The sequence below is a fragment of the Geospiza fortis genome, unplaced genomic scaffold, assembly GCF_000277835.1.
Source record: "Geospiza fortis unplaced genomic scaffold, GeoFor_1.0 scaffold165, whole genome shotgun sequence".
NCBI classification, from domain to species: Eukaryota; Metazoa; Chordata; class Aves; order Passeriformes; family Thraupidae; genus Geospiza; species Geospiza fortis.
Window position 1 is genome coordinate 1,293,161 of NW_005054442.1, and position 20,042 is coordinate 1,313,202.

Sequence of the window (20,042 nt, forward strand, 5' to 3'; positions counted from 1 at the left end):
GGTGGGGGCGGGCTGGCCCCCCGCTGCCCAGCCGTGCCCATCCGTGCCCATCCGTGCCTCGGCCGAGCGGCTCGGGGCTCACGGTCCCTCTGGTGTCCCCGGAGCCACGGGCAGCGCTGCTCCCATCGCTGTCCCGGCTTTGTTTGCTGACCTGGGTTTGCCGTGGGGGGCTGGGACCTCTTGGATGGCGCTGCGGGTGAAAGCTCCCGAGGGGCACAATTACAGCTTCCTCTTGTCTTTTCTCTCCTTCTGCCCCCGCTGCCTCGCATTGGAAGAAAGCGAAGTTTAATTGGGATCCTGAAACGGTTGGCATGATCCACGGCTCTTTTTTCTGGGGGTACATCATCACGCAGATCCCCGGAGGGTACATCTCATCCCGGCTGGCAGCGAACAGGTAACAGCAGCTAAATAGTGCCTAAAGGGGATGCGAGCGAGGCTCAGCCCGGCAGCCGGGGCTCCCCTGCACCCCAAAGTTAACCCCGCACAGCCCGGGCTCCCCTGCACCCCAAAGTTAACCCCGCACAGCCCGGGCTCCCCTGCACCCCAAAGTTAACCCCCGCCAAAGGCTCGGCTTAGGGAGGGAAGGACAGCCTGCGTGCCATGCGGGAGCTCCGCTGGGATGGTGTAATGCTTCACATTTCCTCAATATTGCTCAATGTTCCCCCCAGCAACCCCCCAGGGTTTGAGGGGATATCTCATGTTGGTTCCCTTTTCCTTTAGACGGTCACCTAAGGAGGTTGTGGCAACGGTATTCAAACAACACGTATTCAGAGGCAAATTCAAAGATTCATTATTTCATCAAAGCTTAAGAGTTTGGGGATTTTTTTTGTTTGTTTGTTTTTGGGGTTTTTTTCCCCTTCGACTGAATTAAAGAATTTTATGATTTTTGTTTTAATGAAAAGGAAAACCGTCAGCGGGAATTTTTCATTAAAGCATAAATGAATTTAGAATGGTCGAAAAACGCTCTTAAATGAGACTTCCACAATGAAAAGAAAGTGCAGATGGTCCGGGGACTTAAGGACTCGTTTCTATGGTGTCTGGCATTTTTTCAAGCACCCAGGGTGCGATTCTACCTGTTAATTAGATCCACTGAGTATTCGAGACACATGAGGCTTTCACATCCCTGCTTAATGCCACAGGCTCATCGTTTGCAGAGGCAGCAAAGGTCCTAGTGCCACTCTTCAAACCAGCACGGCACCAAGCGCAAAGGGACGCTAAACTCAGCCATATACAGCTTTAACTCTCCTCAGGAGCGGGCAGCATGAGAGGTAGGCTGCATGGGCAGAGAGGCTCAAGCCTGATGAACAGGATTTTATGTGTGCTTGAGACTGAGAGAAGGAGAGAGTGTGGCTAAAGCAAAAAATGGTCTCCTAAATAAATAAATAAATAGCTTTGAGGCAGATCTACAGTAGAAACGAGTGTTTACAAACAGAGAGATGCTCTGGAACTGAGGAAACACCAATATCCTACCCTTAAAAACAAAATAAATCAAAACATAGAATTTTTAAACTGGGGTGTCCATTGTCTTTCTGTTTACAAGATAATGGTTCAGAAATCTAAAAGACTTTCTCAAATAGCCATTAACAGCCGTTTAAAGGGTTATTTACCTTTTCTTCCTCCTTTAATCATCTTTGCATCTTTACACAGTCTGTAACTACTCAGGATTAATTGGAGTTTTGGTTGAGTAAAGGCTGCAGAATCTGACCCAGAGAATCGAAAGCTGTCTTCATTCACCCACACAACACCGGAAAAGCCATTTGAACCAATTCAGATGCAAAGTGATGCAACTACAGAGATTTGCAAGACAGTGGCAGGGACACTGCCAGGAAAAGTCAGTAGTAGAAGCACACAAGTTGTCGTATCGAATCAGATTTTTCTCTTCTTCACAAACATTTCCATTTATGACAATAACTGAGGGCTACTCCAGTTAAGGTAGGTGTATTTTATCTAGTTAGGTATTATTGCTGTGGAAGCACTCCATGCCTCAGGTGTGTTTTATCATTCCCAGCTTTTATCTCACTGCCCATATATCCTGTGGGGAACCCAGGTTCATCACCCCACGTGGTGTGATGAAAAACCTTCTTTTTGTGTTTTCCACAGCCAAGTCAGTGGCTGTAACTGGACCAGGGATGTTTTTCATGTTGGGAGACTGATGATTATCTGTCTTGAGTTTATGAACCTCTCAAAGATTCAGACACCATTATGATACTGCTGATACTTGCTGTGGCCTTCACATTTCATCATTTGGGGAATATGCAGAAGTGCTGATAAATTTGTGGGTACCAAAGGATCCAGTCGATCAGATGATATATTAAACTTTAGGTTGGCTGAACTCTGTTCAATCGATGACACTTGAGGGCAAGGTAACATCAGAGAGGGAAGGACCCCTCTGAAAAGGAGTCTCACTGAGTGGGATCTTGAGCCATCTGGGACTAGAAACACATCACAAGCTTCCAGCCTGACACTCTACTAAAGTAATCAGTGTCATCCCAGGATGTTTATTTCTCTTTATTTAGTGCAATGAGTGTATTTAAGTCAATGATGTTGGATTATTTGTGGGTAATTTGGACACATTCATATCAGTATGGGTGTTGAAAAATTGGAGATTGCTTTAGAGATCTTTAATTGATTCAAAAATGGCTCATGTGTGCTTGAGACTCAGAGGAAGGAGAGTGTGGCTAAAGCAAAAAATGGTCTTTTCAAGATAAATAGCTTTTAGACAGATCTACAGTAGAAGCAGTATTCAGTAGTAGTATGGGTGTTGAAAAATTAGAGATTGCTTCAGAGATCTTTAATTGCTTGAAAAATGACAGTATAAAGAGATGCTTAGTGAAATAAACAGCAAGAACTATGTATTCAGGACACATGTATATAAAAAGGTTACATGTATATAAAAAGGTTACTAGGAGGTAATCTGACTGTAAGTAAGCATAATAATTCCACTGGAAGAATTGCTTGGTATAAGTGTATCCTTTAGTCCTCTGGAAAGAGATGACAAGAATCAGCAATTGACAGCCATACAAATGAAAAAAAAAAAAAGCTTAAATAGTAACAACAATGACTACCCACCACTGGCCCAACCAGAGAAATTATGCTGTAGTATTTTTCATTGGGTTTTAAATTCCTATAATGGAAGTTATGTTTTAGCTGTTGTGAAATGTTTGCAGTAGAGGGATAAATAAGCAAAATGCAGGGGATAAACAAGTGTTAAGGGCTGTTGCCATAGTGAATTTTAGGCTACATGGTCCCATAAGTAAGCACATGTTTATAATCTAGAAATCTAATTATTTGAAATTAATATTCCCTATTTCACATTCATGCTATTGCAGCTGTCTGTGAATAAATTATCTGCTGTGCTGTCACACACATATGGGAAGGTGTGAAACTGTACCCAGTTTTATCCCCTCATCTCAAGATAATTTGACTATCATTGTATTTTAAACTTCTGATACACCCTTTAAATATCCTTTATGTTGGAAATCCATAACAAACCCCTTGCCCTACAAAAGCAGTACTAAAATGCCGTGGCAGTATTTCCTCACTGATTTCCTAAGTGAACTGTTTAAAGATTTGCTGTAAATCAGGAAAGATTCTTTGAAATTAATGGGGCATTGTTAGATTATGCAATAGAGAGTCAATTCCCAATGCAGTTACATATTTAAAATAGAAATATCAGTTTTGACTGTATGTGCCAAGCATTGTTTCAAAAGTAAATCTGCAATAATCACAGGCTATTTTTTGTAAAATGAAGCTGAGTAAAGATTTTAGCTCATTTGTGTGTACTCAAACATTAGAACCTTCTGACACAAAGAGACCCAAAGGGCAGAATAGAATACCAATTTTTCAAAAATTAAAATCACCTGTGGTAATGACATATATTTCCTATTATCTGTCAAAGCTCAAATCCTGGCAGTATTCATATTAAAAAAAATGTAACTACATGACTATACTGCATTTCTCCACAATGTAATTATCTCTCATCTATGCTGAACTCTTAAATCATTGTCATTCTAATCTGAATGAAATTATGCAAATTAACATTTCACTTCAAATTAATATTTGTTTCTCAAGTGCCATTCTTGTTGTTATTAAAGGCTAAATGCTTCTTCCCAGCAAGTAATCTGATAGGATTATTTGTGTGAATAAAATGAATGATATTTCAGACAACTGTCAGTGCATTTTGTCTCAGAGTCCCACAGATTTTCACTGACACTGTCATTAGCATGTCAGTGAAATGAGAATCTCTCTAATTCTGTCTTAATTACAACAAGCACAAACATTTAAGGTAAAGTATTGGTTTAGAAATACAAGTAGAAAGGTGTCCAGAAGTCCACATCTTTACATTTCCCTATTTTAAAAAGAGAAATTGTTCCATTCTTTTAGCAGGCAGGCATATTGTGTGTTTTCTGATTTGCAAACAATGATTAATTCACAGCAGGAGCAGGGGATTAGTGGCTGATTAAACAAGTGCCAACTTCTGAACTTCTGAGGGCTTGAGCTGACCTTGCATTGTGAGGGAACCCCCCAGAGCCTCACTTGCCAGCCCCACCTTTCCTACCCAGCCCCAAATCCTGCAGCCTGAGCTGGTCTCTGGCCCTGGCACTGCTGTGGGGCTCATCTGCTCCCAGCAAAGAAGCCAAAATTGCACAAAAAAACCCCAGGATGATTCTGTCACCCTGCTGCACTGCAGACTCCTTTGAGTCCCAGTCTTTCCAGGAAGGGGACTGGGGAAACTGGTGCTGCTGCTGCTGCTCCCTCTGCCATATGGTTCAGGGCCCTTCCATTTCTCTGTCATGAGTGATGAAGCTGTTTTCACAATTTAATGATGCAACGAGGGATTTAGGTGGGGGTTTTGCTTGATAAAAGGGGGCCTCAGATGTGTGACAAAAATTAATAATGTATCCAAGCCCTTATTAAACTGGATTAGATGGCGGGAGGTCGGCTCTTACATATTAATGCTTCATGAAGGGCTCGTAATAGGATTTAGTGTGGGGAGCACAGGGACACATCCCCCTCCTCCCATACACACATAGGAATGAAAATAACCTGCTTTATCTTGAGTTAAGAAAGCCAAATAAAGCTGTTGTACTATGTCTTCTGGCCAGAGACTGTTTTTAAAGAAGTTCAGTTTTAAGCAATTCTCCTATGAAGCATGTTCAGCCTAGGACTGCTGCTTGGGAGTAAGTGTTCATCTCTAAAGGCAGATTACTCTCTCTTGGTTTTTTGGGTGTCTGAGTTCATCTACCACTCCAATATTCATGGCACAATCCCAGTTCTGTTATCCCTGTGCTGTTTTATGCAAATTAAAGGCTCAGTTCAGACTAGAACACTGCATTCTGTCTATCATTTAGGAAAACATAAATTGCCAGGGTGAGCATTTCACAGGGAGATGTTTACAGCAGAGTCATTGGGAAAGAGCCTGTACAAGTCAGAATGACTGTATGTGCCACAGAATAGCTAAACAGTGTCTCCCCATGATGGTTTCAGTTCTACTTAGTTAATTTGAAATACCTAAACATAAGTAAAAATTAACAAAAGCAGGGTTATTATCACCAAAGGGGTACTGGGGACAGCCAAAAGTGACACAGAGACCCCATCATCAGGAGGCATGAAAAGACATTTTATTATTAGAAATCTACAGTCCTTATAGAAACAATGGTGGACCTAAGACCTGATTGCCCTTTAGGAATCTTCTCTCACACTAGTGGTGAGCTATGGATAGCACACTCTGGAGAATCATGTCACAGACACATTTTATGAAAAATCATTTTGCCAGGATTTTTTCTCCTGAGAAAATGAGAAGCCTCAGAGGAAAAGAAAAACAATAATTTTCTGCTGCTGTGGAATGCAACAGGTGCATCTTTGATTGGTCCAACAACTCCAGTGAGTTGTTTCTACTTGATGACCAATCACAGTCCAGCTGTGTTGGGACTCTGGTCAGTCACAGGATTTTATTATCATTCCATTCCTTTCTTTTCTAGCCTTCTGATGAAATACCTTTCTTCCATTCTTTTAGTATAGTTTTAATATATAATTTCCTTTTAATATAATATAAATAATAAAATAATAAATCAGCCTTCTGAAAGACGTAGTCAAGATTCTCATCTCTTCACTCGTCCTGGGACCCCTGTGAACACCACCAAAGAATCATATCTATAAACAACAGTCACAGAAAGAGAGATAATAATTGTTTTTAAATTCTTTCCCTGAGCTTTCTCCCAGCTTCCCAGGAAAATCCTGGGACAGCTATGTCACTTTCTGTTCAGAGGATTTGTGATTACCACAGGGTTATCAGAGTGATTACAGACTGAAAAAGACAACTAGATTAAGACAAATATTATCAGGAGTATTTAGGTTATAAGGGAAATGAACAAGTGAGATGATAGGTAATAATTTTTTAAAATTATTATTATTTAAACATAATTTTTCAAAAAATCAGTACAGGTAGTGTGAGTCTTCCAAATGAGTGGCTTACTCACAGCTTGCAGTCAAGGAGATGAATATGAAGAACAGCAGAAAATGCATGTGGAACAGCTGAGGAAAAAAAAATCACACTATTATCAAGCAAAAATTATCTTTTCACAGTCAGTAAGAGCACAGTTCATGTTTACCTACATTGGAAGCAGGTAAACCATCATTTATGGTGCTTAAGTTTCAGCTTTCAAGGCACCTCATGCAAGACTGTTATAGGCTAAAATGTCATTTTCTCTGGTGCTGAGAAGCAGCTGTATAACACTGCATTGACAAATGGGGAATTTTGGAACTAATTAAATACAGAAGGGAAGTAATCCTCAAGAAACAAAATGCAGAGAAAGAAATTTATCCTTGACTAATTTTTTCAGGGCTAAATCTAAAATTTTCCAAATTTAGCCCTCCTTGTTGAGATACAACTACAAGAGTAGGGTTATGTTTGAAATTTGAGCTTATTTTTTGCATTCCATCCTCCATTGATGAAAATCCTTTGAAATCCTCATCTGTATAAAATCCACTACACAGTTTTCATAAAACTACACCAGGTGATTTCAGAAAATCCTAGAATGGTTTGGGTTGGAAGAGGCCTTAAAGATCACCCAATTCCAGCCCCTATGTCAGGACACCCCTTTCAGAACCAGCTGATTAAGAAATTTCTTGTTTATTGGGATTATATCGTCCAGATATGTCAACGCTGTCAAATAACCAAATAACTTTGCCCCAGTTCTCTTCTAGTCCTGAGTTTCCACAAATCCTTACTGCATTAACAGTGGTATCTAATAAATAAATAAAACAACAACAACAACAATAATAATAATAACAACAATAATAATAATAATAATAATTTAGAAAGGGTCTTTGAAACAAAATCCAGGGATGCTTTTGAGCATTAAATTACACTCAATCTGCGCAACAGGTATCCTTAATCACCTCTATTTGCTTTGTTGCTTCAGTCCAAAACAATTTGTACACTGGGTTTGATGCAACAAAATGTTATTTAGGTTGCTTGCATAAAAACACTGATGCCACTGTCATTGTGCTCTGAAGGAATCTGCCTTTGCTCTGAGCAGTCCTGATACAACCAGCTGTAACCTGTGCCCCATAAATCAGAAAACACTCCAAAAAGCACTACAGATGTCCAGCACATAGTAGTTATCTTCCCAAAAAACTCCAGAAAACATTTTAAAATTAAACCCACAGATGATTGCTGTGATAAGTGTGTTATATATCTCTAAATCAGCAGAGACAGTTGAACCACAGGATGTTGGTAAGGTGATTTGAATGAGACAGCCCTGGTTTGAAACATTACTTAGCAGATTACATATTTAAAGAGCAAGCTGTCCCAAAGCTAATGAGCTAGAAGGAATGAGTCAGAGCTTTATCTAGACATATATAGGTATAATGAGTTGTAAAACAAAACCACAGGTTGAGAGATTCCCCAGCTGAATTCAGACAGGAAAGAGAGAGGATTGGTAGAGTGAGCAAATGAATGAAGGAAAAAAGCAAGACAAGGTCTAGAGGATCTGATTTGCTTAGTGATGCAAAAGAAAGAAAACAGGATTGAGGTTGTGGAAACTGAAGAGATTAAACCATTAAAATAAAACAACATGGGTAGAAGACCTATAGTGGATATATGTCTTTATATATATATATATGTATGTCTTCTATATATAGAAGTTATATACTGGATATATGAAGTAAAAAGTTGAAAAAGAAAAACTACTAAGTGGGCCAAATTCTTGTAACTTCTCTGCTGGAAACTGATCTATTTCTGAAAGGATAATGTAATGCATTTGCTGGTAAAAGATACAATTTGAATTTAATGACCCAGGGTTCTTTTACATTTAGCATCCATTCCAATGATGCTGTCATCCAAGAGTGCCCAAGTTTTTGTAAAATGCACATTGACATATCAAAAACCAGGTCTGTGAACAGGCAATGGAAAGCACAGCCTGAACACTGTTTGTGGGCTTGGTATGAGTCAGGGGCATCAGTGGGGTTTGAAGAAGGCAGAAATGTAAAGGACTTCTTCTGGCTTGCTGATACACATGGACTTAATCTTTATCAGTGCATGGCAATCAGTGCTTGATGCAGTCCCTTGACTCCTCTGTTTTGCTAAAAGTCTCATGAGTATTTTGGGATTTTTATTTTCCAACCTGGCAGATGAAACCATAGCAAATTCAGGTCATGAAAATGCACATGTTCTGTATCAAAGTCTTAAAGGCCCTCATCACACCTGATACAGGTAAAAATATAATTTCTAAGGAGGGAAATGTGTCAGTTAAACCCTGAAATTTCTATATATTCAAAGAAAAATCTAAGTTAAGGACTTGATCACAAACTGTCATTGCCAGCAACATTCACAGAAGAAAAGATTCTGAAAAGCTGCTATAAGCCCACAGACATTCCAGTTAGGTCCTGTCTTGCTTCTTTCTAGACACTGTGTTTTACTGGACAAAATGAAGCATTTAATACAGCATTGAGCCTTGCAGTTCCTCTCAGAAAAAAATATTGTTTGGATTGTATGAAAATACAACATAACCACATCTATGTTGTGCTGCTGCGCTTTGCAGGAGCAGGTGTGCCGCAGATGAACGACAGTAGGTAGAGTCAAAGTACAAGAATGTATTTTAGAAAGTAAAAAGTCACATTATGTGATACATATTCTGCTGCTCAGAGCTGCTGCTGCACAAGGACTCTCCCAAACAAGCACTGTTCAAGAAAGAACAGCAAAGGAGAGTCAAAACCCAGCTTAAGTTTTTATGTCTGTTTCACAAAACAAGTATTTCTTCAACATATTTCATGTGATTTCTGTAAGGAAAATGGCAAACCAACTCAACAACTTGAATCCAAATAAATTTCATTTATTTTATAATGGCAGGTTTTTTCCATCTAATCTTTAAACTAGGTTGGGAAAACTTCAGAAGAAAGCTTACGTTTTTAATCCTCTTTATTTTCCACCCTATTTACCTAACAAATTTACCTAATAAATTTGTAACTATGACGAGGGAAATGTTTACAAATCAAGTATTTGATCAATACACATCGTCCAATGAAAATAATGTCCTCTAGAATATGATCAACATTCATGTGAAATTGTCAAATCAGAGTTTTTTTCAGAAGGGACCATGGTTTACATTTTCCATAGATTCCTGTTTACAGTCAGAAAAAAACAATTTAAAATATTTTGAATTTAATTTATTGTAGTGGTGCAAAATGCTTTCACACACATCCCCACACACCCACCCACACCCTATGATTCCCTAGAAAACTAACAAAATAATCAAACTTTCCTATTCAGTGATCTTCCATGAAATGATGATCAGTGGCACTTTGGGGGAAAAACTATTCAGTTACAGCCCTGAATTTATTTTCTATGGAAGCCATTGAATACTTTCCATATTTTTGTACTTTTCAATGCAAATCTCTTTAAATACATGCAATAATGGTTTTTTGTAGTTGTAAGTGACCAAGACTTACTGTTCTTTAATTATTTTGGATTTTAATGAAATTATGCTAATAATTCACTGATAGACCATATATTTACACATCTTAAAACTACAGCATTTTCTTGTTTAAATAAATGTTTAAATTAGTTTTAAATATACAGAGTTACTTTTCAATCTTTTTTAAAGGACAAATTTAGTAAAGGTACTTCATATGCTTTAGAAAAGATTCATTCTATTTCTATTTCTAGACTGAGTAGACTCAGTCCCAAAAATCAGAATCTGACATTGATCTTCAGTGTTTTGTTATTATCCAGAGAATAGACACATCAATAATTGTGGAATTTATCAAATATATTAAAAATTGACATAAATAAAAATACAGGAGGCTCAGATGAGGAATTGATTCCACCACATACACACCTAAAAGGGCCTTTAGTTTTATGTTTCATGAATCCTTTGCAGCAATTTTCATTCCCAGTCCCTGGGGTAAAAGGATGGCTCTGATGAGGACTCCTCACTTTCAGCTATCCTGTGTAACTGGATATGCCATCCATCTGTCTGTGCCCTGTGCTCAGCTCACTTTTGGAGCTGGCTCTGCTCCCAGCTGTGTAACAATATCTGTAAAACACTGCAGAATGTCTGTAACACTGCAGAATGTCTGTAGCACTGCAGAATATCTGTAACGCTGCAGAATGCTCATGGAATGCGAATTTCCTGACAAAGGTGGATGGCAATAGTGCTGCTGCACAGAGGCAGAGATTAGAAATCTGTGAATACACTTATTTTTCTTTTGTTTAAAAGAGAAAAAATGAGCCAATTGACTTGGAACCCAAACAGATTAATTCCCCTTGCAACCTCATTCCATTCTAAGCACTTCTCCTGAGCCGTCAAAGTAATTTTCTTTCTCTTCTCCTATCCCAAATGTCTCACATTCAAATACAGTTTTGCTGTTATTACTCCTTATATTGTAGGAGGATTAAGTCACAGTTCATGACCTTTGAGGCCAGGGTCAGCAAAACACTGAAGAGCAATGTTAAATTCTGATTTTTGGGACTGAGTCTACTCAGTCTCAGAGTAGAAATACTTCTACTCTACTCAGAAATATAAATACAAATAAAACATAAATATTAATTAATATAAATATAAAGGTGAATTAATATAAATACAAATTAATATACATACAAATAGATAAATAAAGTATAATTTTTTGTTTCAGGACTGCTTCTGGTCCCTTATGAGGACCAGAATTTATTGTGGTTTTTCTCCTCTCCTTGACATACTACCACTGTATTTAATGTCTTCTTCTGTATGTGTTTATTTTCTTCCAGATGTAGTTGCACAGTTGCTGATTTTGAGTCAGAAAGGAATTTTTTCACAAGGCTAGGGGCTGCTGAAGACATGTCATGACATTTTAATTCCATCCTAATGCAAGGGCCAAGGATTATGGCAGTGCCATTGGGCTCACCTGCTCTATCTCTGTGCCATAACTCCCTTTTCCCAGAGTTTACCTTCAGCCTGCTGAAGGTTTTACTTTGTGCCATGGCATTAAAACCTTTTGTGGCGTTTGGAGTGTGCCCAGAGTGAAAGGTTTTCAAGGATACCTCAGAACGAAAGTGCAGCCACCTGGATTTCCAAGGCTGAGCTCAGCCCAGGGACTCCAGAGCCCATCTATGGAAACACGACTGGAGAGAGGCACCAAGGGCACAGCAGCTTTAAAAATGTGTGTCCAACAAGGGCCACAGCTCTTCACTCACTGTGACACCAGAACACCAAGAGGGCAAAGTGGCACTTGTACAAAATTGTACAAAATTGTACAGATCGTACAAAACTGCAGTGGGGTGTGGAGAGGAACAAACACTCCTAAACAAGCTGGAAGCGACAGTGGAACCTCACACACATTTAATTTGCCATGACAACATAAGAAATCTAAACTTTCTTTCAAGTTAGCGTTGTAAAAAAATTGAGCAAGGTGCAGAAATTAAACATAAAGGATCATAAATCACTGGCTTAATAGACAGAAAAAAATGTAAGCAAAAAAAAAAAAGAAAAGGATTGCACAATTTGAGGGTTTGATGTGTGAGTCAGCAAAATAGTTTAAAAATGCCCTGGGAACAATCAGAATGTTCCATTTCCCAACTAAATATATTCAAATGTGAGCTGCATTCAAATAGATTTTGATTGACTGTAGCTCAAAATAAGTTTTACTTGATCTAAATAATAATAAATATTGCTAAGTGAGATATTTCAAGTAATAAAACAGCAAGGTTTTACAAAAAACAGCACTGTATTTTGTTAGGTAGAATTTAGTATTTATGGAAATAAACCTAAGAAGATTAAGGGGCCTTAAGGAGAAATGCTTATGATATTTATGATTGTGTGCTGAGAGATACAAAGCAAATATAAGAAGATTTATTTGCTCTTGATTAAGAATTATAGAAGAAATGGACTCACTAAAATAGCCATGCATGACATCATTTTAATAGGGACTCACAAAAAGCATCAAAAAGCCATTTCTTGCAAGAATCATAATTTGACTTATTCTGCTTTTAAATCCTTAGATTTTTGGGGAGAGAGGGGAAATCATTCTTATAAAGCATAGTTCAGAGAGAGAACTGGCTCACAAGCGATGCTGCAGAATTATTTCATCATCTACACCCTGGTGTAACTGAATATTCACCCGTGCTTGTGTGTCTAAATACAGGCCAGATTTGAGTCTGGAAGAAGCATGTCTCTGATCATTCCTTCAGTTACATTTTCCTTTTCTTCTAGAATAAGCAGACTCAAGGAAATATTTTCTCTTCAGTAAACATGAGGACAGAGGCAGTCCTGGGAAAATCAGCTTTCAGCTGAGTGCAAGTAGAAGCTGATTTCAGATAGAGGATTAAAAAACTTGAGTGAATTTCCTTGAAGAAACATTACCTACTGCAACAAATTTGTCAATCTCATCCTTGTAAAGAGATGGCATTTTTAAATATTCTATTTTCACGGGATTTTACCAGGCCAAGACACCACTGGAGTTTACGTGAACATAAGGAGATGTTAAATTGTAAGGAAATGAAGTGCATGCGGTTTTGGAGTAGAAACTTACACATTAAGAAATCAAGAGTAGAAAATAATTTAGGACAAAATAGTCCTCACAGTGCAACACAATCAGGTGCCCAGTCAGTCCCAGCAAATGTGTTGAACATGCTGACAAGCAGAGCCAGAAATATGCTGTACACACAGGTAAATGTTGTTTAACTTGAGAGATCAAAGGGAGCACAATGAGGAGAGGAGATTTAGGGCTTTTTATTGAAGATTCCTTACCATGCCCTTTAATATGGGTCAAACAAAAGTGGCATGTGCTCAGCTTGCTGTTTGAAGATTTGTTTCAGACTGTGATTCTACATACAGAATGTGGAATGTTGTGTCTTTGAGGAGGATTTTCATCCTGCATCTTTAGCCCAAGGTCTGTTTCTCAGTGACTTATGGCACTGTACCAGTTTCTGAAGAACACAAGTGGAGGTCAAATGTTTCTGTCAAATCAGTTCCACATCAGATACTGTGATGTCATATGTCACCAGATTTATATTTGCATTATGTAGCTTTAGACAAAAAAAAAAAAAAAAAAAAGCACAATAATGCTGGGGAAATGGTTTTCTCCTACAAGAGGAGGATATTAATGGAATCAAATAAAAATTCCATCAAATCAGTGGAATTGAAAATGAATCACCACTTAATGCATTTATTTAGACTTTGTAAGGTGCTTTATTTCAAATTAGGGTGCTGTGGAATCAAAATAAGAAATTTTCAGTGAGTAGCCTCTGAAAAAACAGCAGTAAGAGTTATCTGGTTTCTACAGATATATGTTTCCAGATTGATTACCCCTTTTGTCTAAGAAAATCCCAGCTCTAAAACTCTTCCCCACGCTTTTGGTCTGTATGAAGGTGAATTCTCTTCTGCTTTACAAGGAGTAAATGTATGGTGTCACTTTCTTACAATTAAAGCACATGAGAAACTCATTTACTGGCCATCTGTTTTAGCACACCCTTTGGAGACAAATTCTAACTTTGTTTCCAGAGGGTGGACAATTCAATCAGACTTGGTTGAAATTAGTGTAAAAATTAAAGTGGGTGTTTATAGGGAAATTAATATCTATACCTGTGATTGCATAAGATATATTTCCTTAGGAAATTATGCTAAATAGATGAACACATCCATGTTTGGTCTGGGTATTACAAAACAGATTATTACATGAGATGGAAGCAGAGATTTTTCTAGTGCAGTCAGTACATTCCCCATATAAAGAACAGTATAATATCTATACTTGTAACTGCATAAAATATATTTCCTTAGGAAATGATGCTAAATAGATGAACACATCCATGTTTGGTCTGGGTGTTACAAAACAGATTATTACATGAGATGGAAGCAGAGATTTTTCTAGTGCAGTCAGTACATTCCCCATATAAAGAACACATGTAGGGGACACCTACACTGATACATGAGCCTATGTATGTAGAACAAATCAGCTGGGAGAGCACTGAAATCGCTTACTTTCCCCTTTGTGCTGCCTTTGCAGAGTGTTTGGTGCTGCTATCCTGCTGACATCTTCCCTGAACATGCTAATCCCATCTGCAGCCAGGGTGCACTACGGATGTGTCATCTTCGTGAGGATCCTGCAGGGCCTTGTAGAGGTATGGAAAACTGCTAAACTAGTGACTGTCCTGGTGTTTGTTAGCCTTTAACTAGCAACTGTAGCTCTGCAAGGAAGATAGAAATGGTTTTAAATTTATTACTGATGTTGAGTGTAAAGGATTTCAGTGTATGAATTATTGCTATTTGATTTTCCTTCAGCTATAAAATGTCAGTGAGATATGCATTTAGCACTGATGTTTCACTGAACTCCTATACTGGATAAGGCTTAGACTGGTGTAATTCTCAACAGTTACTTGTTGGTCAGCATCACAGAATAAACAATTTAACAGGTATTGTTAAATTTAACAAATATTTAACAAAAACCTAAGGTTATATCTTAAGTCCTGACAATGCCATGTTTTTGTTGGAATGAATAAGAGATTTACCATAATTTAAAAGAGGAAAAAAAAATTGAGCCTTTCCCCTTTTCCCTTTCCCCTTTTCCCTTTCCCTCTTTTCCTTTCCCCTTTTTCCTTTCCCCTTTTTCCTTTCCCCTTTTTCCTTTTCCCTTTTCCCTTTCCCCTTTTTCCTTTCCCCTTTTCCCTTTCCCCTTTTTCCTTTCCTTTCCTTTCCTTTCCTTTCCTTTCCTTTCCTTTCCTTTCCTTTCCTTTCCTTTCCTTTCCTTTCCTTTCCTTTCCTTTCCTTTCCTTTCCTTTCCTGTAGGTTATTTTATATAATCTATATTAAAAAAACATATATGGTATATATGCATATACCATCATTTGCATATACCATAAATAATCACAAATTTGTGTACACTTGGACATCTTAATCAGAAATTACTGTACATTCCATATAACATCTTTTAAAATTTCAACACTGCAGGTTTCATTTTTCTCTTGCTAAGTTACAGGTTGGTTTTGAAGAGAGACTTAAAAGATAGCTGGTTTAAAATAAAGTCAAATAATATCATGCAAATACTTATTTTATATGCACAAGTATGTTCATTAAAGACAGAGTGAAAAAACTTCTTTTAAGAGTATATTTCTATTCAGTTATAGATCTTATTTTCTAGTTTTAGAGCAGTGTCACTTTAATCAGTGTTTCCTAAATTTTGCTTTAAATGTTAGGTAAAAAGAAATAAGGGCTGGATAAATGGGTCGTGCATTAGAAAGACTTCAGAGAATCTGTGTTGTCATCCTTCCTTTGACTCTGGTTCTTGTGCACTAATACTCTTCAATGATTTGGAATTCTTTCCTGGAAGGGGGAGGGGGAACAAAAGGAAACATGTTTTATATTTGTTTAATATTGTCTCTTTAATGATTTGAAAAGGAAACATGTTTTATATTTGTTTCATACGGTCTCTGTAATGATTTGAAGTGATACACAAAACCCAGCTTGAATAGATATTGACGTTTTTCTGTGGCTGTGCTCAGATTTTGCTGTAAAGGTGCAAAGCATTCTCAACCTCTTGTTTATAGCAATTAGAGACAAAAGCTCATGCAAAGACAATTAAGTGAGTGACTGACCAGCTTTAGCTAACCTGTGGCACCCCCATTCCCCAGGGGGTCACCTACCCTGCCTGCCACGGCATTTGGAGCAAGTGGGCCCCCCCATTAGAGAGGAGTAGGTTAGCAACCACTTCCTTTTGTGGTGAGTAACTTTGTACTTCTGTCTTCCTTCCATTTGTAATGCATGAATGTGTTGAAACTGATTTTTTCCCCCCTGCTCACCCACATGTCTTGTTTTGTAGGTTCCTATGCAGGAGCTGTGATTGCAATGCCTTTAGCTGGGATTCTAGTGCAATATACTGGGTGGTCTTCTGTGTTCTATGTGTATGGTATGCATTTCTGCTCCTCTCACTCCAGGATTGTAGCACCTTCCTCTACCCTTTCTAAAAATGTAACAACTGCTGTTAAGAGGACAAAAAACCCCCAGAGAAGTGGGATTTTTAATCTAAAAATACAGTCTAGAGAAAAGAGCAATGAGAGAACAGAGTTTAAAGAGAAGAGAATGTAAGAAAGCAAGATAATAAAATAAGAAAAGCTAGCTCACTTTGAAACCTCCATTACTTTTAGCACAAGCAGTGCAAACTTCTGGGCAGATCTATAGTATCTCTGCTCACATTAACATCTCTCACACTGATAAAACTGCAGATTTAGGGTACCTGCCCTGAATAAGTTGTCCTGATTTTTATCTGAAGACCTACATAACTTCATCCACACCAGTTATGTTAACCTACACTGACAGAAAAGAATGCCCCAAGGGAATTCATTCTGCATTTATGTGAATTAAGTGGAAGCATTATAGAAATTTAATAAACTACTCAGGAAGTGCATTGCTATGTGGAAAAATTTGCCAGAGTCTTCTATTCTCCAGGTAAAAAATTTAGTGCAGTAACCAAACATCAGCATCTTAAAGCTGGATGGGTCTTCATTTACAGTTTGGTGAAATGAAATGGAAGTTGTCTCATTGTACCAACTGATGTTAAAATCAATGAATATTCACTTACAGTGAAATAATTCTGTAAACAAAGCAAAGACTACTTCACAGTGCCATGGTTCTGCATGCATTTTGCGCAAGTATTATTCACAGGACCAAACTCTCTGTAGTAGAGTTATCTCTACTGAGAGAACTCAGTGAAGAAGCACTGACAAAAAATTGCCATGTAAATTTGTTGTAATTCTTCACAGATTTTTCTTCCTTGTTTGCTGCTTTATTGTGCATTTCTTTTTAAAGTCTTTCTTTCTGTTCCAAAGGGAGCTTTGGTATAGTCTGGTACATGTTTTGGCTTTTGGTTTCATATGAGAGTCCTGCAAAGCATCCTACAATCACAGATGAAGAAAGGAGGTACATAGAAGAAAGCATTGGAGAGAGTGCCAACCTCCTAGGTGCAATGGAAGTAAGAACATTACCCACACACTGGTTTCCAATGAGATAGTAAGAAAAATAAACATCCCAGCACCCAAAAAAAAGATAACAATAAAAAAATCAAACACTCACCTTACAATTGAAAAGTGTATTTTGAACAATTTGAACAAGTGTGTTCCTGGGGGATGGGAAGATCTTAAATGTGCTGGTGGATTTCTGGGTGGTTTCTGCTTTTGCACTAACACAATTATTCTAGCAGATGACTCATGGAATTAATGCCTCTTTGTCTACTTCACATTATGAAAAAGAGGCACAGCTACATTTGAAACTGCAACTTTATTTAGACTTTTCTTATATTTTGAGCTGAAAAAGTCAGTTTCCTTCCTATATAGTAGTTTCTGGAAGGTTTTCCTCTTCCTAAAAGCAACTTCAGGTAAAGCACTGCTCAGTGTCTCTTGAGGTCCCCAGAACACCAGAAAATGCCCATCCTTATAAAATAATGTTTTGTCTGCCAGAAAAACTGCAAGTTGCAATAGAGCATGCTTAGAGATCCATAAGAACACTTCCCATTATTGCAAGGAACAATTAAGAACAATTCCCATTATTTCTCATTTTGCAGGAGACGTTATCAAGCCTCTCATAATCTTAGTTCTGCACTGGTTTAGTTCTCAAGAACCATGTATGACGTAAAACCATGTATGAACTCTGAACACTTAACATTCCAACTGTGCTAACTAATAATCATCTTATTTCTGTAACTGCTGAAAAGTTTTAAAGAAACTGTTGCCATGTTTGCTCACTCACTCAGGAAAATAAAAAAAAAATATATTTAAGCCTCACTTCATCTGCTTAAATTTTTACACCATCCATTCCCAGTAGACCCTCATTATATTTAGTATTTGGTCAGAACAGTGGTTCTTGATTGAACTCAGGAATTAACAATTTTTGACTTAGTGAAAACTTGGTTTAGTATTAAATAAGCAACTGAAAATATTACAGAGTCATTTTTTAATAGCTGAAATTTTTAGGTGCTATTGAGGGCCTGTCTCAGTTGCTATTCAACTGCATTTAGTAGGACTCATGGTTTTGAAAATTTGATGTGAAATCAGTTACTTTGAAAGATGTCCATACAATTCTAATTTGGACTGTACAATTTCTGTTTTTTACTGCGGCTTTTTAATTAAACATTTTTTTAAGTGATTATCTTGTATCAATAGTTTAGTTGCTTCTAAAATATTTAAGCTGAAATTCTTCCCATACCATCAAGTTAGATTTTCTGGCTGGCTTCTCATTAATTAAGTCACTTAATCCTTACCTCTCACTTAAATGTAATTTAATAGATATACAAGGTGTTGCCAATATCTATCTATAGGCTGGGTTTTTTGAAGAAAAGCCAGTATTCAAATCAATAGTAGACTGAATTCAGCCTGAATTTTTGCTGAAGTGATTTTCAAGCACTTATCTGGGTATGGATCCTGTGTTTGGATCAACACAGATGGGTGGAAGCCTGGGCTTGTGGACAGGTGCTGGGACTCAGCAGGGTTGTCCATCTGTCTTTCTTTTTTTTTTTTTTCTTACTGCAATTTATTTTAAAAATACAATAATACAAACAAAAATATATTGACCAAGCAGTTTTAGCTGAGACTTGATTAAAAAAAAAAGGAAGGTAGAATACTGCAATTAAGATTTAAATGCTAAAATATCCGTTTGCAGTAAATCTGAAAGAAATCATGCAGTTATTGTCCTTTAAAGACATTATTATTTAAAGACATTATAATTTTGGTCTTGTGTTTACGTACATATTTATATGACTGAGATAAAAACACTTGCACATGAATGTTGTGATACAATTAAGCATCACTGAGTTTCTCCATTTGTGCTTTTTGTGGTAACATTTACATGCTGTGCATAGTTGTGCTTGTTGGACCACAGCTAAAGAAAAGGGTAAGGAAAGATGGAGAGTTGATAATGACCAACATGGTAACTGGATCCCCTTTCTGTGTTTCAGAAATACAAAACACCATGGAGGAAATTTTTTACATCTATGCCAGTCTATGCAATAATAGTTGCAAACTTCTGTAGAAGCTGGACTTTTTACTTGCTGCTAATCAGTCAGCCTGCTTACTTTGAGGAAGTGTTTGGATTTGAAATAAGCAAGGTACGTAAGAAGAATGTGAAGTTTTTATCTTAACTAAGTAAATATCAGAGCTAGTATTTGTAGTATTTATTAAGAAGTATTAAGTATTTTAGTATTACTACAATTAAGCACTACAATTAAGGATTGTAGTAGGATTGTATTGTAGGATTTATTAAGAATAGGAAAGAAAAGTGTTACACATCTTTATCATGGATTTACATCTTAAATCTTATTCATTCCAGTTCCTGTTCCCTTGACCAGCATGAATAAGCAAAGGAACAACTGTGACAAAGGATGGGATAGGGAAAGGTGGAGGCAGGGTGAGATTTAGTGATGATTTACTTGGGGCTACATTGCAAGTGAAGTGCTCAAAACCAGATTGTTGCTTGGTATTAGAAAGGTGTCAGCAGACCCATCACACTCTGTCCCTGATGCCCCAGGGGTTGCAGAATCCCACCAAAGCTTCTAGAAAACATTGACAAATGGATTTTTCCAGG

General features: G+C 37.6%; 1 protein-coding gene across 1 annotated transcript in view; it reads left to right on the forward strand.

Moving 5' to 3' along the window:
* SLC17A6 (solute carrier family 17 member 6) overlaps nt 1-20,042 on the forward strand; it is a 30,084-nt gene that overhangs the window by 4,077 nt on the left and 5,965 nt on the right. Inside the window, exons 3-8 of the mRNA XM_005427366.3 lie at nt 276-394; nt 14,482-14,596; nt 16,103-16,190; nt 16,291-16,377; nt 17,297-17,439; nt 19,417-19,566. Coding sequence (XP_005427423.1) covers nt 276-394; nt 14,482-14,596; nt 16,103-16,190; nt 16,291-16,377; nt 17,297-17,439; nt 19,417-19,566 — 702 coding nt within the window. The remainder of the gene's footprint in view (nt 1-275; nt 395-14,481; nt 14,597-16,102; nt 16,191-16,290; nt 16,378-17,296; nt 17,440-19,416; nt 19,567-20,042) is intronic.